Here is a 23,109-nt window from a genome sequence, read left to right on the forward strand (position 1 = left end):
ACAAGACAAAAAGTTAGTCTGCTAGTTCTCACAGTGTCAACATCTCAGTTTAGCTACTTTCAGTGTAACTTAGAGGTGAAAGGTGTTGGTGTGTTTGAATTCGACAAAGACAGCAGTCAAATCACATTTCAGTTGTCAAACTGTTGTAATAGTGCTGTTTGTTTGTATTCCTGCACGCTTCACTTATTTTTGAGGTTTGTTTTTAAGGCATTTAGAAGCTGGCAGATGAACAGATGGCAAACAAAAAGTGCTACTAGTAAATTACAGCTAATATAAATACAACACTATATAGTGGAAATAAGCCAAATAAATAAAGAAACCTAATAAATAAAGAAATATGATTTTGTATTAATGCATTTACTGATGGGTTTAAAAACCATTACACCAATGGAGAGTCCCCATAAACCATATATGCAAGTGTGTGTGTGTGTGTGTGTGTGTGTGAGTTGGTATTTATCACGTTGTGGGGACAAGAATCTGTTTACACAGTCACGTAATGGGGACCTCTTGCGTTGTGGGGACCAAAAATCAGGTCCCCATAAGGATGACCCATTGAATTGAATAGAGGAACTATTCTGAAGGTGCTGGGCGGAGTTTCAGCATTGGCCCATAACACACGATTATGAGGTAGTGTGAGTGTGTGAAGTGTGTGCTCAGCTGCGCCCCCAAACATTTTTGGCTGGTAATGCACTCACTTCTCCACACACACATTTTCCAATTATGGTTGAGTACCGCCCACTTCCGGGTCCTCATAAGGAAGGAATTCAACAACAACTTGAAAATATAAGTATTAAATTGATACTGTACACGGAAGACAAAGAAGAAGATTATTTACTGGAGATGCCAACTAAGGATCTAAACTTCTGCAGAGGATAAAAGTGAAGCTCAAGGTACGTTAAGCACATATGTATGAAACCAGTTAGGTTAATTAGATTAGGCAGCGGGCTAACGTTAGCTGCTAGCTAGTTAGTGCTAATTGTTGAGGCTAAGTGTGGCCTGACATATTTTTGTGTTTTTCCAATAAGCGATCACAAAATCATACAATGTAATGTTAAGTACTTAATTTCAACTGAAAAGTGTCGTCAGGTGTTTAGTCTGATTGATTGCTAATGAAGGAATTGGGTTATTAAGTCTGTTTCTGTCTAGTTCGCGTGCTGGACAGTAGATTATTTTCTACTTTAAATTAAAGGTAATGTTATGTTTTATTACTTGTCAGGACAGGGTGAGGGGGAGGAATATCACACTTGTGTTTGACTTTTAGTATTGATATCGTTAACAGAGCAATTAAGTAACGTTAGGCAAAAATAAAAACACTGAAATGGTAAGTAGCTTTAAATGAATAAACTTTGTTTTAATTATGACAGTAACTTAAAATAAACTGGGGTTTGTATGGCGAGATCGTTCAAAAGAGTAGTTAGGTTAAGAGCCAAATAAGTAGTTAATTGTCAAGGCTACCTGGGATTATATAGATGTTGGTTTTGTGAGAGATTAGAGCCTAAGTGAAAATGTTGAGTTTATGCCCTCAAGGCTAGTAAGTTAGTCAATAAATGTGATATCCTTGAGTTCTGATTTCTTGTCTTACATTGATACATACGATATCATTGTAATGCAGTGTTACATTACAATAACATTCTTATCTACTTATTGAACATGCTAGTTTAATTCTGCATGTCTCCCCATTTTCACACTATTATTTATTACAATTTTTTTTCTCTCAGTTTGAAATGCCACCACGAATCAGCCCCCTTAAGGATGCCATGCATCATGTTGTTTCGAAGACTGACAAAACATTCAAATTAGATGTGAAGTATATCAATCCAGTGAAAGGTAAGGTGGTGTGATTTATCATTTAATATTTACCATCATATGCATGTCCTAACCATACTGCTGCCAACTATTGATGTCTTTTTGTGTATTTGGCATCCTTTATCTATAAGATTTTATTTTTGGTGAAAAAAAAAAAAATCTGTATTTTGCAGGACGTGGTCTATTCGCAAAGGGTGCCTTTTGCAAAGGTGATTTTGAGTACAGGGGAGATATGATAAATGATGCAGAGCTGCAGAGAAGAAGAACATGTTACCACGCATCCTGTGCTGCATTTATGTTTGATTTCATTTGGCGAGGGAAAACATGGTGGTAAGAAGTCAAGTTGCACCATATTCCTTATGCTAAACCAGGGTCTCTCAAACTCAGTCCTGCAGGGCCACTGTCCTGCACAGTTTAGCTCCAACCCTGATCAAACACACCTGAGCAAACTAATCAATGTCTTCAGGATCACTAGAAACTCACAGCTAGGTGTGTTTGATCAGTTTTGGAGCTAAACTGTGCAGGACAGTGGCCCTCCAGGACTGAGTTTGAGAAACCCTGTGCTAAACTATAGTAAAAAAAGACACTGATTTGGGGTGGTATATTGTAATACTTGTATTCATCCTTTTCTCATGCTTTCATATTTAAGTATTGATGCCTCAAGAGAAGATGGATCGTTTCGGCGGATCGTTATTGATGACCACAAATATCCAAATTGTAAGATGAAGAAAACTGACGTCAATGGAAAGCCTCACCTTTGTCTGTTTGCCCTGGATGACATTAAAGAAGGAGAAGAAATTGCCTATGATTATGGAGGAGAAGACTACCCTTGGAGAACACAAGTATGTTGCAAAGCACACTGTGTACAGAATATATCATTGTTGCAACATGTTAAGCAAGTTGTTGGTTGAATAGATTATAATTTGAATCTATTAGAAATCTATGAATCTAATTATGTCTATAAATGATAAGTTAAGTTACGTTTTAGGTCAGTGTTTCTACCCCACCCCTAAAATTTATACATTTAAAGAGTGAGGTGGTACAGTCTTAGGCCACTTTTCTTTCTGCAAGTTATGTGTGGCATGCAATGGCCTTATTGCAACTTATGGGTGAAATGTAATCACAAAAATAAACTAAAGATTAACTATGTAAAATGAAGACATGTTTTAATTGTAAATGTTTTTGTATTTTTTTTTTTTTTAATTCTGAAATCATGTGGTATCTGCTTCAGATTTATCTCTTGTGTTTCCATGTTCTAATATCTTGTCATTATGAATGTTGTCTCTTACAGATAACCAGCGTTGCCATTAAAACCAGTGCAGCGAGTGCTTCTGATCCTTCTCTCCAGTCAGAGACTCAGATGGATGATGAATCTGCTCAGATCAACTCTCCTCAACAGGTACGTTCACATTCATCTAGGGATGCAACGATACCATTTTTTCAGAACCGATCCGATCCGATACCAAAAATTCTGAGTATCGGCCGATACCGATCCGTACCGATACCAGCGCAGTTTTTTTTTAATCAAGTAGAATTTCTATTACTCTGTGTTAAACTGATAAGAACTGAAAAAAAAGAAAAACACCAACAAAAAATATATGATCATAATCTGACATAAATGCTATTATAAACTAGATTAGTGGATAATTCAGCAATAAAATTTAGTCTAGAAAAATCACGAGTGCACAATTAATTGTATAAAATCTGAACATTTTGTGAAAAAAATGTTTAGTGGAGAACAAATTAGAGACAATAAGTGTAACACTAAATCTGGTAAAACTTTACACATTGCTCTTTGTATTGTTGTAAAATACATTCATGAAAAACAAGATAAAAATAGCAATTATTTTATATCCTACTATAAAATTGAGACATTTTTTAAATGTATAGCACAGCTGTTTAATAAGGTAGCAACATAATAGATAGGACAGGACAAGAACGGCTATTAATAATCTTTCATTGCGTCCCTGTATTACGATATGAAAGGCTCCAATACAGTGCGGCCCACAGCGCTTATGCGCATCCCGAGCGCAGAATGATGCTCTTGAAGCAACATGAGTCACAGCGCGCAGCGCGTCGAGTCCGCATTGAAAAGTTTAAAGCACAAAGAAAATACATATGATGCATAGTGTATTATACAGTATCTATCTATGCAATAGTCTATTCAGCATTTTCTTTTAAATTTCAGTTACTGTGCGCGTGAAGAACAAATAGTACCTGACTTTACTCTACTGTTGTGATCTAACAGACACCCGGTGGAAAGTAACATGATTAAGGTACAGCAATAAAGTCCAGCAAGATAAAGTTGTTTTATGTGAAACCATAGACCTTTATCTACAGATCAAGTATAATAATAGTAACACTGAATCATCTTGGAGAGAGTTTCATCGTGTGTTCTGTCATAACCGGACGCGACGCGCTGTTTGAGTGCTGAATGAAGAATGATTGACAGCCGCAGCTGAGGGAAACGTTTACGTGATCTTGAATTTAACACTTAAATATTAATTTATATCTCACATTATACTGTATAATGGCTTCAGAACACTTAAAATATTGTGCACGAAAACTTATGGTGCTTTATAATGTTTGTGGGGCTTAACAATAACACTGAATAGTATACGCACAATATCGGATTTGGATCGGCCTTGTCTGACCGATACCCGATCCGCCAAAAATGGCAGTATCGGAGCCGATTCCGATACTGAGTATCGGATCGGTGCATCCCTACATTCATCACTAAAGATTTAGGTCTACTGTCTCTCTTTGTCATGGTTTAGTGATTTTTAAGCATATTTTGATGCGTATCTGGTGTAAATTAGTAAATTAAACCGTGTAACGACATGTGTCCAGTAGGTTAGTGCTAGTGGAGTATTTAGGGCCAGTTTTATCCTTCACAGGGATTTTTTTCTGGATTAATTGTTGCTTTAAAATGGACAGTCACGACGTCCCCACAACACACTTTCAGTCAGTGTTTGAGTTAAAACTTGTGTGTTGAATTTGATGAAACTAGTCCCCATAAGGAACTATAACGTGGTGTGTGAAAGGTCCCCATGAAGGTGTGTGAAAGGTCCCCATGAAGCCGGGTTTTATCCAGATGTGTGTGAGCGCAGACAGGGGTTGACTGGACAGGAATAAATGTTTTAGATGAAGTTGATTTGTCTATTTCTCTGAAATCCTGTGGTATCTGCTTCAGATTTCTCTCTTGTGTTTCCATGTTCTAATATCTTGTCATTATGAATGTTGTCTCTTACAGATAACCAGCGTTGCCATTAAAACCAGTGCAGCGAGTGCTTCTGATCCTTCTCTCCAGTCAGAGACTCAGATGGATGATGAATCTGCTCAGATCAACTCTCCTCAACAGGTACGTTCACATTCATCACTAAAGATTTAGGTCTACTGTCTCTCTTTGTCATGGTTTAGTGATTTTTAGGCATATTTTGATGCGTATCTGGTGTAAATTAGTACATTAAACCGTGTAACGACATGTGTCCTGTAGTTTAGTGCTAGTGGAGTATTTAGGGCCAGTTTTATCCTTCACAGGGATTATTTTCTAGGTTAATTGTTGCTTTAAAATGGACACTCACGACGTCCCCACAACACACTTTCAGTCAGTGTTTGAGTTCAAACTCATGTGTTGAATTTGATGAAACTAGTCCCCATAAGGAACTATAACATTGTGTGTGAAAGGTCCCCATGAAGGTGTGTGAAAGGTCCCCATGAAGCCGGGTTTTATCCAGATGTGTGTGAGCGCAGACAGGGGTTGACTGGACAGGAATAAATGTTTTAGATGAAGTTGATTTGTCTATTTCTCTGAAATCATGTGGTATCTGCTTCAGATTTCTCTCTTGTGTTTCCATGTTCTAATATCTTGTCATTATGAATGTTGTCTCTTACAGATAACTAGCGTTGCCATTAAAACCAGCGCAGCGAGTGCTTCTGATCCTTCTCTCCAGTCAGAGACTCAGATGGATGATGAATCTGCTCAGATCAACTCTCCTCAACAGGTACGTTCACATTCATCACTAAAGATTTAGGTCTACTGTCTCTCTTTGTCATGGTTTAGTGATTTTTAGGCATATTTTGATGCGTATCTGGTGTAAATTAGTACATTAAACCGTGTAACGACATGTGTCCTGTAGTTTAGTGCTAGTGGAGTATTTAGGGCCAGTTTTATCCTTCATAAGGATTTATTTTCTAGGTTAATTGTTGCTTTAAAATGGACACTCACGACGTCCCCACAACACACTTTCAGTCAGTGTTTGAGTTCAAACTCATGTGTTGAATTTGATGAAACTAGTCCCCATAAGGAACTATGACATTGTGTGTGAAAGGTCCCCATGAAGGTGTGTGAAAGGTCCCCATGAAGCCGGGTTTTATCCAGATGTGTGTGAGCGCAGACAGGGGTTGACTGGACAGGAATAAATGTTTTAGATGAAGTTGATTTGTCTCTTTCTATAAAATCATGTGGTATCTGCTTCAAATTTTTCTCTTGTGTTTCCATGTTCTAATATCTTGTCATTATGAATGTTGTCTCTTACAGATAACCAGCGTTGCCATTAAAACCAGCGCAGCGAGTGCTTCTGATCCTTCTCTCCAGTCAGAGACTCAGATGGATGATGAATCTGCTCAGATCAACTCTCCTCAACAGGTACGTTCACATTCATCACTAAAGATTTAGGTCTACTGTCTCTCTTTGTCATGGTTTAGTGATTTTTAGGCATATTTTGATGCGTATCTGGTGTAAATTAGTACATTAAACCGTGTAACGACATGTGTCCTGTAGTTTAGTGCTAGTGGAGTATTTAGGGCCAGTTTTATCCTTCACAGGGATTTATTTTCTAGGTTAATTGTTGCTTTAAAATGGACACTCACGACGTCCCCACAACACACTTTCAGTCAGTGTTTGAGTTCAAACTCATGTGTTGAATTTGATGAAACTAGTCCCCATAAGGAACTATAACATTGTGTGTGAAAGGTCCCCATGAAGGTGTGTGAAAGGTCCCCATGAAGCCGGGTTTTATCCAGATGTGTGTGAGCGCAGACAGGGGTTGACTGGACAGGAATAAATGTTTTAGATGAAGTTGATTTGTCTATTTCTCTGAAATCATGTGGTATCTGCTTCAGATTTCTCTCTTGTGTTTCCATGTTCTAATATCTTGTCATTATGAATGTTGTCTCTTACAGATAACCAGCGTTGCCATTAAAACCAGCGCAGCGAGTGCTTCTGATCCTTCTCTCCAGTCAGAGACTCAGATGGATGATGAATCTGCTCAGATCAACTCTCCTCAACAGGTACGTTCACATTCATCACTAAAGATTTAGGTCTACTGTCTCTCTTTGTCATGGTTTAGTGATTTTTAGGCATATTTTGATGCGTATCTGGTGTACATTAGTACATTAAACCGTGTAACGACATGTGTCCTGTAGTTTAGTGCTAGTGGAGTATTTAGGGCCAGTTTTATCCTTCACAGGGAATTATTTTCTAGGTTAATTGTTGCTTTAAAATGGACACTCACGACGTCCCCACAACACACTTTCAGTCAGTGTTTGAGTTCAAACTCATGTGTTGAATTTGATGAAACTAGTCCCCATAAGGAACTATAACGTTGTGTGTGAAAGGTCCCCATGAAGGTGTGTGACAGGTCCCCATGAAGCCGGGTTTTATCCAGATGTGTGTGAGCGCAGACAGGGGTTGACTGGACAGGAATAAATGTTTTAGATGAAGTTGATTTGTCTCTTTCTATAAAATCATGTGGTATCTGCTTCAGATTTCTCTCTTGTGTTTCCATGTTCTAATATCTTGTCATTATGAATGTTGTCTCTTACAGATAACCAGCGTTGCCATTAAAACCAGCGCAGCGAGTGCTTCTGATCCTTCTCTCCAGTCAGAGACTCAGATGGATGATGAATCTGCTCAGATCAACTCTCCTCAACAGGTACGTTCACATTCATCACTAAAGATTTAGGTCTACTGTCTCTCTTTGTCATGGTTTAGTGATTTTTAGGCATATTTTGATGCGTATCTGGTGTAAATTAGTACATTAAACCATGTAACGACATGTGTCCTGTAGTTTAGTGCTAGTGGAGTATTTAGGGCCAGTTTTATCCTTCACAGGGATTTATTTTCTAGGTTAATTGTTGCTTTAAAATGGACACTCACGACGTCCCCACAACACACTTTCAGTCAGTGTTTGAGTTCAAACTTGTGTGTTGAATATGATGAAACTAGTCCCCATAAGGAAATATAACGTTGTGTGTGAAAGGTCCTCATGAAGCTGGTTTTAATCAAGATGTGTGTGTGAGCAAGGTTTGCTGGACAGGAATAATTGTTTTTTTTTCTGGCAAAGGTGTGTCTAGCCCAGATGATTCTCTTTAACCGGCGCAGGGAAGGAGTGGTTTCGAGCATGCCTTTGTCTGCATTTCTATCAAGAGACACTTCTGATCCACATGAGGATGTGGACTGGGCACTCTCTGAAGTGGAAAACAATCTCTGCAGACACTTCACAAGGGTTTTCGCAAGGGGGAAGCGTGGTCGACCAGTTCCAATTCTTCTGACTTCAAAAATGCTATGTGCCTTAGAACTCCTTGTTAAGCAGAGAGAGGCTTGTGGGGTTCTGAAAGACAATTCCTATATGTTTGCAAGACCAGAAGCCATGACATATTTTCGAGGGTCAGACTGCCTCCGTGGCTTTGCAAAGGTGTGTGACGCAAAGTGTCCCAAGTCACTGACATCTACAAGACTGCGAAAGCATGCCGCAACCCTTTCAACAGTGCTGAATATGACTGACACCGAGATGGACCAGCTGGCAAACTTTCTTGGACACGACATAAGAATCCATCATGAGTTCTATCGACTCCCTGAGAAGACCCTGCAACTTGCCAAGATCAGCAAAGTTCTAATGGCTCTTGAGCAAGGAAGATTAGCTGAGTTCCATGGCAAGAACTTGGATGAAATTGGGATAGATCCTGATGGTGTGGTATTTTATTTGACTTTTGTTTGATTTTCTGTTTACCATCTATTAGGGGTGTAACGATACACGTATTCGTATTGAACTGTTTGGTACGATGCTTTCGGTTCTGTGTTCGGTACGCATTTTCAAACCGAATGGTTCGTTGGACCATTTTTCCTGCCGACCAAAATTTCGTTATTTCAAATGTAGGCGGGTCGCGTGTGGCAAGCGCTCTCGTTATGTAAGAGACGCCGGCGCGACCACAACATTGTCCAACGTCAAATGGCAAACGTAATGCAAGCGGAACGAAACTGCTCGTTATTGTGTGGTTGACGGACCGTTTATCAGTTTGGACCAGTGCAGCGCGAGCTGATCATGATCATACGACACTGTTACTACACAGCGCTAATAAGAGATCCAGTAAAGAAATCATTTGAATTCGCCACAGAAGTAATAACATCGCTGAGAGATCTTGTGAGAAACATTCACATTTCTCCGTTATTAACGGTTCAAACAGCTCTGACGTGGAAACCAGGAGAAACATTGTGCCATAAATGAACTATCCGGTGTCCACAGATGGATTTACCATGGATTTACTGTAGTAACACTAACTGCAACCATGGAAGTTTGGCAGGAATAGTTGGCTATAATGCCTTCAAGTAACATTACGTTGGTTTTATTTTGACATTAAAATAAACTCGATATTACAACAGAAACGTTTAACTCTCTCTTTTCCAGCACTTTAGACACAGTTGCTCCGTTGCGCTTAAAGAAGATTAAAGAAAATAGTCCAACGCCGTGGTACAACGAGCACACTCAGGCCCTTAAGAGAGCAGCCAGAAAAATGGAGCGCAACTGGAAGAAAACAAAACTAGAGGTATTTCGCATTTCATGGAAGGAGAGCTCAATTACTTACAGAGAGGCTTTAAAAGCTGCTAGATCTGCTTATTGTTCAACCCTATTAGAAGAAAATAAACATAATCCTAGGTATTTATTTGAAACGGTGGCTAAACTAACGAAAAATAAAGCTTCAAGCACCGAAGTTTCCAAGCAACACAGCAGTAATGATTTTATGAACTTCTTCACTTATAAGATTGATAATATCAGGGACAAAATTATAACTATGCAACCGTCTACTACAGTATCGCATCAGGCAGTGCATTGTAGTCTCCCTGAGGAAAAATTGGATTAATTCGTTGATATAGGAGAGGAAGAATTTACTAAACTCATTAAATCATCTAAATCTACAACATGTATGTTAGACCCTATACCAACTAAGCTACTGAAAGAAATACTTCCAGAGGTCATAGATCCTCTTCTTAATATCATTAATTCGTCTTTGTCTCTAGGATACGTACCAAAAACCTTTAAGCTGGCTATGATTAAACCGCTTGTTAAAAAAACGCAACTTGATCCTACAGAATTAGTCAATTATAGGCCGATCTCGAATCTACCTTTTCTGTCAAAGATATTAGAAAAGGCAGTATCCTCACAACTGTGTTCCTTTCTTGAAAGAAATGATCTCTGCGAGGATTTCCAGTCAGGATTTAGACCGTACCATAGTACCGAGACAGCTCTCGTTAGAGTCACAAATGATTTGCTCTTATCATCCGATCGTGGTTGTATCTCTCTATTAGTGTTACTCGATCTTAGTGCTGCATTTGACACCATTGACCACAACGTTCTTTTAAATAGATTAGAACATTATGTTGGCATTAGTGGAAATGCACTAGCATGGTTTAAATCATACTTATCTGACCGTTATCAGTTTGTAGCAGTAAATGATGAGATGTCTCATCGATCACAAGTTCAGTATGGCGTACCACAAGGCTCAGTACTAGGACCGCTGCTGTTCACTCTGTACATGCTACCATTAGGAGAAATCATTAGGAAACATGGCATTAGCTTTCACTGTTATGCCGATGATACTCAGCTCTATATTTCTTCAAAACCTAACGAAACTTATCAATTCACAAAATGAACGGAATGCATAGCGGATATAAAAAAATTGGATGACTCGTAATTTCCTACTTCTAAATTCTGAAAAAACAGAGTTTCTAATTATTGGACAAAAAACTTCCTCACGTAATAACCTAGAATACTGTCTAACACTTGATGGCTGCTCTGTTAAGTCTTCGTCGTCGGTTAGGAACCTGGGTGTGCTCTTTGATACCAATCTTTCATTTGAAAGTCACGTGTCTAGTATCTGTAAAACTGCATTTTTCCATTTAAAAATATATCTAAATTACACCATATGCTCTCATTGACAAATGCGGAACAATTAGTTCATGCGTTCATGACCTCAAGGCTAGATTATTGTAATGCTCTACTGGGTGGTTGTCCTGCACGCTTAATAAACAAACTACAGCTGGTCCAAAACGCAGCAGCTCGAGTTCTTACTAGAACCAGGAAGTATGACCATATTAGCCCGGTTCTGTCAAAACTGCATTGGCTCCCTATTAAACATCGCATAAATTTTAAAATATTGCTGATCACTTACAAAGCACTAAATGGTTTAGCTCCGCAGTACTTGAGCGAGCTCTTAACGCATTATAGTCCGTCACGTCTATTGCGATCTCAAAATTCCGGCCAGTTACTAATACCTAGAATATCAAAATCGACTGCTGGCGGTAGATCCTTTTCCTATTTAGCACCAAAACTCTGGAACAGTCTTCCTACCATTGTCCGGGAAGCAGACACACTCTGTCAGTTCAAAGCTAGACTAAAGACACATCTCTTTGACCTAGCTTTCACATAATACATTATAGACTTCTATAATTTAATGTTAGGCTGCATATATTAGGTCAGCCGGAACCGGGAACACTTCCCAAAAATCCTGATGTACTCGTTACATCATGAGAAGAATGGCATCTACGCTAATTTTAGTGTCTGTGTTTATCCCGAGGTTTTCCTGCAGCCTGCCGGATCCAGGCCGTATCCAGATCTGACGAATGACTTTCGCCTGGACCGATGACAACGCAGTGCTGAAGTGCCAACTAGTCTCTCCCTATGGAGGATCCCACTACCACTCTACAGATAAGGCGTTGTCGGGAAAGGCGTTGTTCGTTTCGCGTTCCTACCCCAAAGCAACAAAATAAAATAAAATTCTTTATCAAAATTTATAAGGAAAGACAAGTACTTTGTTTAGGCTTGGCTTGTAGGGAATTCCTAACCTGCGTATATTCAAACGCACATAACTATAGAACCCATTCTAAATGCGCATGTGAACGCCATCAGCGTTTCTCACAGGTTCGCGTTTAAAGTCTGTGTAGAGGGAATGGTGTCGTCTTAGCGGCTACATTGCTTGATCGTTGCGACGGAAGCAAATCAATCAAAACTAACTTTAGATGGAAATAACTTAACTCTGCTGTAAAGCCGAAACAATCTCTGTTACCTTAAATTATAAGCTTATCTCTGTAAAGCTGCTTTGAGACAATCTACATTGTTAAAAGCGCTATATAAATGAAGATGACTTGACTTGACATTGTAAATACAATTGCTGCCCTCAAATGTTAATCTGAACTAAAATAAACCTTTGTTTATAACTACTACAATATTACATTTCACTTTTTCCAAGGAGCGTTTTGTTTTATATGCTCCTAAGAAGAGTCAATTATAGCTCCAGAATTGCTCAAAGTAAAAAAAAATCATACTTTATGATGTTAGTTTTAATAAAAAAAAGAATAAAAAAATTAAATCAAGGAAATTACTCTGGCATTTTTTTTCTTTTTGCTGTATCAAAAACGTACCGAACCGTGACACAAGTGTATCGTATTGAACTGAAACGTAAATTTTGTGAACCGTTACACCCCTACCATCTATTCGTATACCAGGTGTTTACGATCCATTATATACCATTGTTAAGCTGTACTTTGAACTTCCACAGAAACGTTATTGACTGTGATGAGGAAGACGGGAGCATACAAGAGGGACACTGTTCATCTACTGTTGACGGTTTGTATTACTGTCAAAATACACTACTACATTTTGCAGTTATTTATAATTTTCAGTCACGTAACTTGTGAAGACCTGACAGACAAAAATATTGTTCTAACATCATAGCCAACATTAAAGAAGATGCTTCAGTATGCTGAACAAATGTTTTTTTTTTTTGACGAAACGGCTCATTGTGTAATGAATCAAATGCCTCCAAGCTATTCTTCAACTAAATTACACTAAACATTCATTCTGGAGTGAATATTTTTTTGTGAGTTTACTACCATAAAAAATATATTTCATAGGAGAAACTTGTACATTTTTCATTTTTCATAAAACACTAGCTGATCTGCTCTCTTCTCGTGTTGGTTGTGTCATGGCACAAAACGAATCATGTCAGATGATTAAGACATGAAATAAAATGGTTATACTCAATTTACTTGCACTTATATTTGATTAAATGTCTGCTGGAAAGATGTAGTTCAATTATACTTGCAATAATGAACAATTGCACAGGTTTAGGGTTTATTGTACTTTAATGATTTTAAATAATTAGTGCATAAGTGTGACAAATAACAGTGTATTGTCAGCATTCTATAGTACATTTAAATTGTATCTTTCTGAAAATGTTGAACTTTGATTATTTTCCATAGAACCATCAGCAGAGGTGGCACTTCCTCCTAACAAGAGGAATGACATGCCGCCACCACCCAAGAGACCCAGACCACCATCAGATGAAGAGATGCCTACAGGAGCCAGTGCTGTGAGGCCTTCTTCCAAAGGTGAACTCTTTACACATTTCTTAGACTAAATTAGACCCTTTAGGAGCACTTTAACACCCAGATCTCAGACCAGGGGCCTCATTTATAAAACTGTGCGTAGGAACCTTACTAAAAGTGTACGTGCGCCCGAAAGCCAAAAATGGCGTACGCAAAAAAATATTCAGACTTATAAAACCGTGCGTACGCCAGAACCTGCGCAGAATTCACTTTATAAATCCCAGTCAGCGGAAGATTGTGCGTACATGCATCTCCACCCGAAATAACCATATGTGGAGCTTACGACGCCTAGTTTTACTATGCAGATCCTCATCTACATATCATTTGACTACATAACTGAGGGAAGGAGGTTGTTCCCCAAAATCTCGCAATATATGGCCCCAGTCATCCTCTCCTTAATACAGTGCAGTCGCCCTGTCCCATGTGCAGAAAAACACCCCCAAAGCATGATGCTACCACCCCCATGCTTCACAGTAGGGATGGTGTTCTTGGGATGGTACTCATCATTCTTCTTCCTCCAAACACGTTTAGTGGAATTATGACCAAAAAGTTCTATTTTGGTCTCATCTGATCACATGACTTTCTCCCATGACTCCTCTGGATCATCCAAATGGTCATTGGCAAACTTAAGACGGGCCTTGACATGTGCTGGTTTAAGCAGGGGAACCTTCCGTGCCATGCATGATTTCAAACCATGACGTCTTAGTGTATTACCAACAGTAACCTTGGAAACGGTGGTCCCAGCTCTTTTTAGGTCATTGACCAGCTCCTCCCGTGTAGTTCTGGGCTGATTTCTCACCTTTCTTAGGATCACTGAGACCCCACGAGGTGAGATCTTGCATGGAGCCCCAGTCCGAGGGAGATTGACAGTCATGTTGCTCAGGAACCCATCTGTAGTTGTTTAGAGGGTTACTTGGTTGATGCTAGAATCTACTAGGTGTTTTGTGGCACTAGTAGGAACTGTAGCTGTTCTAAAAATGAAAACACCGAATCAGTAATAACTAGCCTAACCCCTGGAGCAGTTTGAGTGGATGGATGCATAAAAATAACTTGCAGCCAAGACATTGATCCTAATATATTTTCCTTTTCTCCAATGATCATTTCAGGCCAAGTGACTGAATGTAAAAATCACTGTTTGATTGACAGTGTAATTCTATTTATAGGTAGAGTGCAAATTAATTTCTCTTGCAATATAGATGCTGACATAAATACTAGGGCTGCCCTCGACTAAAGTTTTTTTTTTTTCTAGTCGACTAGTAGTCGTTCATTAAGCTATTAGTCAACTAATCGCATTTTTATATTAATAAGCCATAACTCATAATAATGAGCCTTTAATTGCCTATATAATACATAGCCTAATTAGCGATCAAGCGCACACTTAAAGTTCCGCAGCGCACCGGCAAAAATAATGATTGAGTGTGTCTTGTGTCAGAAGGAGACTGTCTAAACAAACATTGTAATAATTTATTGATATTCTCGGCTGCAGAGATTAAGTCGATGATACAGACTCGTCATCTCCGCAGTGACTCGCATTTCATACGGATTACATAATCTGAGTATTTATTTTCCACTTGAATTGATTCGTTTAAAAGCAGACATTTCAAGCTTTCTATAGATATATTTCTCACGTGTGTGTGTGTGTGAGGCAGGGTGGGAATTATGTAATTTTAGGGGCAAGGCCATTTGGCCTCCACCTTTTCTTTTTTTTTTAGGGGCACCAAGGCCATATGACAGGGCACAAAGGCCATTGAGTACAATTCGATGGTTTTCCCATTCAGATTGATACCATAACATCCTAATTTGGAATAAGACATGGATTATGACTTTTTTAATAAAAAAAAACATTTTTTAATGAGAGAGAGAGAGAGAGCGCCATTACATCCAGAAGGTATACACCCTCACACAACAATAGAAACAACATAAATGCCAATAAAAGCATTCAGAAACAACACAAATGCCAATAAAAGCATTCAAAATATTCATTCAGTCCTCTATATCATGTGAGTGTGAGAGAGAGAACCATTCCATCCAGAAGGTATACACCCTCACAATCATTATTGCTCAGCGCTCAACGCAGTTTGCTTCGCGCTCCACTCAAATCGCCCCCCGCTCGCTCCAAAAAAGGAAAAAAATCTACATGTATATCACTTGTAGCGGTCCCCAAGCTTTTTTGCGCCACAGATCGGTTTAATATCAGACAATATTTTCACGGACCGGCCTTAAAGGTGTGGCGGATAAATACAACAAAATAAAATGATACGAACGGCATAAAACCTGGGGTATTTTTTTTAGCCTATAATAATAAACGTGAATCCAATGTGTGGGCCTACTAGCAACTTTATTAGCAGCATCCTCTAACATCGCGCCTAAAAACAACTGAGAAAGTCTGAACACAAACAAAATGCCCCCAAAAGAAAAGAATCTCTATGTTTTCGGTGCTGATGCGATGTAAGGGTGGCGCTGCTGCCAATAAAGCACCTAAAAGCTGTCACAACGAACCGGCAAAATTAATGATTATGAATATGTAAAATATAGCAGGAGACATTTTAATTGTTTACTAATAAACCAGTTTTTTTTTTTTTATGTCTGTGTCGGCTGGAAAGATGCTGACTCGCGATCTTCGCAGTAGTGAACGCGCCAGAGAGAATTGCACATTTCATACGGATTACATAAGAGAGAAGTCTGTTTTCTTTCGTTTTGAATTGTTCTGTTTAAAAGTAGACATTTCAAGCTTTATATATATGTCTCAGGTCTGTGAGGCAAGTAGGCTATACTTGTCTGTAACATTGTTTTTTTTTTTTTTTGTGAAATAAATTTCTAAATAAATGCGACTTATAGTCCAGTGCGACTTAGGCTAGGCCTATACTGTATGTGTTTTTTCTTCTTCATGGCGCATTTTTTGACTGTTGCGATTTATACTCCGGAGCGACTTATTAATAGTAGGCTACATAATGGTTTGGAGTTTTTGATCTCCATTATTGAGCTGAGTTTTGACTGAAAATAGTCTACTGTTGATGACTGTGCAAGACAGATGGATTCAGGGTCAGGCTTGACTAAGCATGCTTCAGACTCGTGGTGTGAGCGGAGCGAAACTGGAGCGGGAAATAGGGCGACGCTCTGTCCTTTTGAAATTGCCGCTCTGCGCTCTGTCCAAGATCCGCCCGCTCGCGCTCCCCGCTCGCTCCCGCTCCACTCCGCTCACATGCTCTGCTTTATACATGGAACTTGGACAGGGCCAGGGCACACAGGCCACTGTGGCCGTACGATGATTTTTTTTTCACGGGGCATGAAGGCCAAAGTGTAGGGCAACGGCGGCCGTGGCCGCGGTATAATTCCCACCCTGGTGTGAGGCGAGTATACGCTGAGTTTCGGCTCATTTCTGTGATGCTCAAGTTCACTGAGACAGCAGAAAGCACATCCTGATTGTTTTCATTATTTTACAAAGCACAACATTTTGTAGTTATTGTGAGTTTACAGAAATAAGAGTTGAACCTTTACAGTTTGCATTACTCTGTCCTTTTATTCATACAGATAAGAGTATTGAAAGTTAAATGATCGCGCCGGCGCCTGTATGTCCTGCGACTAACCGACTAATAAAAGACCTAATAAATAATAATAATAAAAGACCTAATAAATAATAATAATAATAATAGTCGCTTTGGTGCATTTCTCACATCACTATTTACATTTGCACAACAGTTAGTTCAACCTCCACAACATTTAGTCATTTGTGCACATCATAGTAGCAGTTTCTCATTCCTTCCAACAAACTGCAAATGCTTTTGGACATGCATCTATTGCTTTCATACAACTCTCTGCTGTTTTATAACATTATCATTTGCTTATGTCATGTCAGTCAAAATTAACTATACTTGTGAATGCTGAATAGTCATTCCATATAAAACTAATAGTCCTCATTTCATTGCTTGAGTCATTACATACAAAAATGTTGAACTAGTTATCAAAATCTGTCAAGCAAATTTTACACTTTTTTTTTTAATTATTATTATTATTATTATTATTATTTTTCTGAAAATGCCTCCTAAATTGAATAATTTCTCTCAGGTGAATCTCAGCTTTCACTGATGAGGAACATCTGGATGTGCATGAATGATTACAGTACTATGTACTGTATGTTGTATGTTCAGTTCCAATATGTACTGCAATATTGTTTACAGTTGTGCATAGCTCTATGCATAGCTGTATTTATTTCATTTGCACAATGCTGTGAACAAATTAGAATTGCAAAGAGCATATGCAGTAAAAATGTGAAACATACATATTCAGTGTCTTGTACTCTGTTACCTCACTAAATACAGTAATGTGTAACTTTACTGTATTTTTTCAAATGGCTGTTCAAATAGTATATAGTGCTATCTTGAGCATGTACAGGTAGTGTTACCAAGATCTGACTTTTTTGCAATGGAAAACATTTACAGAATAAACTGTCATAATGAAAACATAACCAAGCCATTTGACTATCTTGTTCATAAACAATGGTGTCAGGACTTTTCATCTTGATGACACTGACACTTTCATTGACATGAATACTTGCTTTTGAGGAATGAGCTATCCATTTTGAGCAAGTGATACGCTTTTGCAGGTTATCAACTAGGTTTTGCAGTTTGTACTAATTGTTCTGAGAACTGCTTTAACTGTTGTGCAAATGTAAATAGTGATGTGAGAAATGCACCAAAGCGACTGAGAAAAACTGTAATAACCAGACCTAATAAATACTGATAATAGGATTCAGAACTTCGGATTGGAATTCCAGCACACACTTTATCATTTCAATTGTTTTTTCTGTCCACTTTTAGGTAAAAGTACCCAGAAGACACCCTGGCAGCAGACAGAGGTGCAGGCGGTGGAAAGGCACATGAAGCGATTCATCACATTCATCACATCGTTCATTGTACAAGCAAAGAGCGACTGTGACAAATGTTTAAAAGCTGAACCAGAAGCACTGAAGAACCGCGATTTGAAGACCGTAAAGTTTTACATTTATTAGTAGTGAATAAATGTGTTGAAGCTCAATTAGTAGTAGATTTTGTTTTATTTTTTATAAGTATCAGGTGAATGAGTAGCAGCTGATGCTGGGAGGTTGGCCGAAAAAATTACAATTATAGAAAGAATAGTTTGAAGTGGAAAGGTTTAAATGTTTGACCTGTGGGTATGAAATGGGTTGGAAAATATCCAGACAATAATTCATTACTTGCATGCAGTCCTTTGTTGCAGTGAAAAAGTTCTCCATTCACATATAATCCACTTCAATCACACTAATATTCCAATCAATTGTAAGAACAATCAATCGATCCAAACAAATATTCTGCATGTTGAGGAGATGATTACAAGCACAACACTAGGGCCTGGTTTCACAGACAGGATTTAGATTAAACCAGGATTAGGCCTTTAGTTCAGTTAGGACATTTAAGTAGCTTTTATAAACGTGTCTTAGAAATAAGCATTACTGGTGTGCATCTTGAGACAAAACAATGGCACTTGGACACAAAGGACTTAATTTAAGATGTGCTTTCAGTTAAAACGGCTTAAACACACACTTTAGTCTGAGACTATCTTAAGGCTGGTCTGTGAAACTGGCCATAGGTGTTCTATGCAAGAGTGAAGCTTGGTTGTAGATTGAACCCATTTTTTTTAAGGGCAAATGGACAAATGCAATCTGAGGAATTACTTCGTATAAATGCCTATTATTTGTCATTAGTAATATATTTCTTGTTCTATCTAGGTCCCCACAAATCAAAAGGGGAAGTTGTGTGAATTATGCAAATTAAGTCCCCACAAATCAAATAGGAGGTTGTGTGAATTATGCAAATTAGGTCCCCACAAATCTAATGGGAGGTTGTGTGAATTATGCAAATATTATGCAAAGTTGGTCCCTATAAGACATGTCAACTCGATTTTTCAAAAGTCCCCATAACGCATGGTCAAATCATTACTTCATCAATTCAGATATCTGAAGGCGTGTATAAGTTATCAAAGCTATGGTAAGTATCCCTAATTTTTTTCATACCTCTAGAACCTTTAGAAAGGGTGGTCCCCACAAGTGATGATCATAAAGTTGGTCCCCATTCAGCATGGAAACCAGTATGTGTGTGTGTGTGTGTGTGTGTGTGTGTGTGTGTGTGTGTGTGTGTGTGTGTGTGTGTGTGTGTGTGTGCAGTAAAACCTGAGATTACCTATATTGTGTGGACCAAGGAATATTATTTAAAAGTTTTCTGTTTTTAGGTATGGTACTGTATGTTCACTGTTTACATACAGTGAGTTGTACTGTTTATTGATGAACAGCTGAGCCAAATTTGCACTGAGCCACAAACAGGTCTAGTTTAAACTAAGACAGAAAACAATGTTTTCTCATACTGTGTGAAAAAAATATATCATAACTGTATTTAAAAAAAAAAAAAAAAAAACAGCATGAAAACAGTTCCTAGTCTGTTTTTATTTCAGCTCTATCAGATGAGGTGCTGTATTGTCAGTGCAGTCATGGCTGAAGGATTTGCACACGCTTCGCTACCACTCCAACACTCTTCAGCTGTGACTGTATTCACAATACAGCACAGCATCTCATACCTGGTTGCTTAATTTACATTAAATCAAACGTTCTAAATAATACATTATTTAAATGGAAACATATGACTTATACATATGAGCTTGACAACCTGACATTAAAAAAAAAAAAAAAAATCTACAGTAGTTCTCAGAGCACACTTTCATTTTAAATACATCTTTAAACCTTATAATTAACACTTTTCTAAATACATATTATTGTGATTGTATTGTGTTCATTGTGTTCCACTGGACTACACGGATATTATGTTCTCTGTTCTCTGTTTTGGATTTGTTATATTTATTCTATTATTAAACTCACTGCATTTGGATCCAGCTCTTTTTTGTTTTTGAGTTCACCATTCATACCAACCCAACAGCTGTTACGAGGATTGGAGGATACAATTCACAAACAAAGTTTCTAATTGAATATAGCTTTGAACAAGGAGTTTAAAACCAGCATACAAAACCACTGCTGGAGAAAACAAGCATTTGTGTCTTTTGCCTCCAAACTTTTGTGACAGTCCTCATGACATCTTTCCTGTGAGACTAGTTGAGGCAACTATTCCCGTTCTCCTCTATATAATAGTCCTTCTTGGCGTGAGTACTTGCGATACAGTTCTTTTTTTTCTGGCACTTTTAACAAGGATTTTTTGTTGTAACAGCTGACATTGTGTCAAAGGCTTACAATAAAAGCCAGGATTTAACAGCAGATTCTGTGCATGCACCTCGTACCTTTCACACTGCAAACCGGAAAGCCAGGCTACTTGAGGGATCCATTTGTGATGTGTTGACACTTGTATTGAAAATGTCAAAACAGGTTTTATGATGTGCTGTAGCTGCGTTTCACACAATTTCAGTCAAGCCATGAACTATGAAGGTAAAATGATGCCATAAAGAATCGCATGCGCAGGGTAAGATTTGTTGAAGTGTACATAAGATTGTAAATGTAAATCAGGGGCGATTCTATGATTTCAAAATTAGGGGGGAATAATTTTGAATTAATTTTGAATAATTTTAAAAACCAGCTAATATTCATTAAAGGTATAGTTCACACCCAAAAAAACAACAACAAAAAAAAGTTGTCATTTACTCACCCTCAAGTTGTCAGTAAACAAACAGTTAATGAGGCCCATTGATTTCCATAATAATTTTACAGAAGTCAATGGGGCCAATCAACTGTTTGGTTATGACATTCTTCAAAATATTTTATTTTGTGTTCATACAGGTTTGGAACAACTTGAGGGTGAGTAAATTGTGATTAAGAATAAGTGTTATGTTAAGACAGTAGATCAGAACTATGCACATTATTGTTGTTGCACATGCCTCACTGTCTGTATATTATTTGCTGCCTGAAACATAATCATACAGTGTTCGCTCGTTGGCCAGAGAACTGGCCCAAAAAAATGTTATCTTTTTTTTTTTTCATGTATCATGATCATTTTACATGTATCATGTAGCAAATCGCTTATTATGTGCATCCCGAGCGCAGAATTATGTGCTTGAAGCAACATGGAGTCACAGGCCGCAGCGCGTCGAGTCCGCATATAAACGTTTAAAGCACTAAGTTAAGACATATTGATGCGTGATATCTATCTATGCAATAGTTTATTCAGCCTTTTCTTTTAACAGTTTTAAATTTCAGTTACTGTGCACGTGAAGAACAATTAGTGCTCTTTACTACTACATTGCTGTGATCTAACAGACACCTGGTAGAAAGTAACATGATTAAGGTACAGCAATACAGTCCACCAAGATAAAGTAATTTTATGCGAAACCATAGACCTTTATCTACAGATCAAATATAATAATAGTAAAACTGAATCATCTTGGAGAGAGTTTCATTGTGTTGACTGTCGTAACCGTACGCGCTGCGCTGTTTGAATGCTGAATGGAGAATGACTGAAAGCTGCAGCGGATGGAAGAGTTTACATGAACTTGAATTTAACGACTTCAATATTAATTTCTACCTCACATTATACTATAGAATGGCTTCTGAACACTTATAATATAGTGCACGAAAACTCTATGGTGCTTTATAATGTTTTTGTGCCTTTTGTGGGGCTTAACAATAACAGAATAAAGACAGAATAGTCTCTACACAGAATAGTATACACACAATATCGGATTTGGATCGACCTCCTCTAACCGATACCCGATCCAGCAAAGAATGACAGTATCGGAGCCGGATCGGTGCATCCCTAGACAAAACTTGGTACATGTCATCACAAGCATGACCTGAGGTGACATGTAGCGTTTCGGCGCAGCGCCACCTACTGGTCCGGACCTACGAAAAATGGCTATTTTTGCTTATAACTTCTGAACTATTTGTCCAAAAATCATAAAAGTGGTCTTGTTAGATTCAGGGTGTCATGTTGAGTCTACTAATATCTAATTTTCCCATATCGGCCATTTTGAATTTTGTACTAAAATGCTGTATTTTATGAACGCATGAATGTATCATTACGAAACTCGGTATGGGTCATCAATACGATGTCCTGAGGGAGCCTGAGAAGTTTCGAACCAGCGCCACCTAGTGGTACAATTTATTTTTCAAATGCTTATAACTCTAGGTGTGGTTGACTTATTTTCACGTGAGTCGTCTCCTTCGGTTCTTGTGCCGAGTCCAACGATACCAAACATGCTAGGTTTCGCCTTACTGTTTATGTAGCGTTGTGATTTAGCGCTTAAAAAACATTTGCCAATATTTGAAACCATTAGACCTATCGAGACGAAACCACCGTAGGGAGTTTGAAAACATAGGTCGTTGGCTATATGTTCATGCCCAAATGTTAAAAAAAAAATCCAATCAAAGTCACCCATGGGTCATTTTTTATGCTCTCATTAGAGATGGGAATTGATAAGAATTTAACGATTCCGATTCCATTATCGATATTGCTTATTGATCCGATTCCTTATCGATTCTCATTGGATGAGGGAATAAGTACAAACTTGTTTGTTTGTATTAACTCACTTTAATATCTGATCAGAAGACACAGCACAGAGTATACACAAATTATGTGTGGCAACCTCAGAACAAACCTAAAAGTAGGTGAGCTACTTCTTAAAGTAAAGTC

The 23,109-nt window shown here is 38.2% G+C and overlaps 2 protein-coding genes across 3 annotated transcripts in view; one reads left to right on the forward strand and one right to left on the reverse strand.

The window, feature by feature from the left end:
- The window catches only part of LOC307148928 (CUB and sushi domain-containing protein 1), an 838,966-nt gene that overhangs the window by 17,552 nt on the left and 798,305 nt on the right, over positions 1–23,109 (reverse strand). The window lies entirely within an intron of this gene.
- Positions 452–18,505, forward strand: LOC307148932 (uncharacterized protein). 2 transcript variants are annotated; one of them, XM_079854878.1, is made up of 14 exons: positions 452–890; positions 1,719–1,827; positions 1,980–2,136; positions 2,456–2,648; positions 3,098–3,205; positions 5,060–5,167; positions 5,703–5,810; positions 6,347–6,454; positions 6,991–7,098; positions 7,635–7,742; positions 8,154–8,778; positions 12,643–12,710; positions 13,346–13,474; positions 18,289–18,505. In XM_079854878.1, exons 2-13 carry the CDS (start codon positions 1,725–1,727, stop codon positions 13,457–13,459), a joined length of 1,908 nt encoding a protein of 635 aa, XP_079711004.1. In that variant the 5' UTR covers positions 452–890; positions 1,719–1,724; the 3' UTR covers positions 13,460–13,474; positions 18,289–18,505. The 2 variants fall into 2 exon arrangements, with proteins under 2 accessions (XP_079711004.1, XP_079711003.1); XM_079854877.1 differs by lacking the exon at positions 452–890 and having other exon boundaries at positions 1,090–1,827.

This window comes from Squalius cephalus, assembly GCF_949319135.1.
Source record: "Squalius cephalus genome assembly, chromosome: 21".
In the NCBI taxonomy this organism is placed as follows: domain Eukaryota; kingdom Metazoa; phylum Chordata; class Actinopteri; order Cypriniformes; family Leuciscidae; genus Squalius; species Squalius cephalus.

Excerpts from the sequence above, each read along its gene's own strand:
- LOC307148932 (XM_079854878.1), top strand. The coding sequence starts at position 1,725 with ATGCCACCACGAATCAGCCCCCTTAAGGATGCCATGCATCATGTTGTT. Across the intron at positions 5,168-5,702 it reads AGATCAACTCTCCTCAACAG|ATAACTAGCGTTGCCATTAA; the intron begins GTACGTTCACAT and ends TGTCTCTTACAG. Across the intron at positions 6,455-6,990 it reads AGATCAACTCTCCTCAACAG|ATAACCAGCGTTGCCATTAA; the intron begins GTACGTTCACAT and ends TGTCTCTTACAG.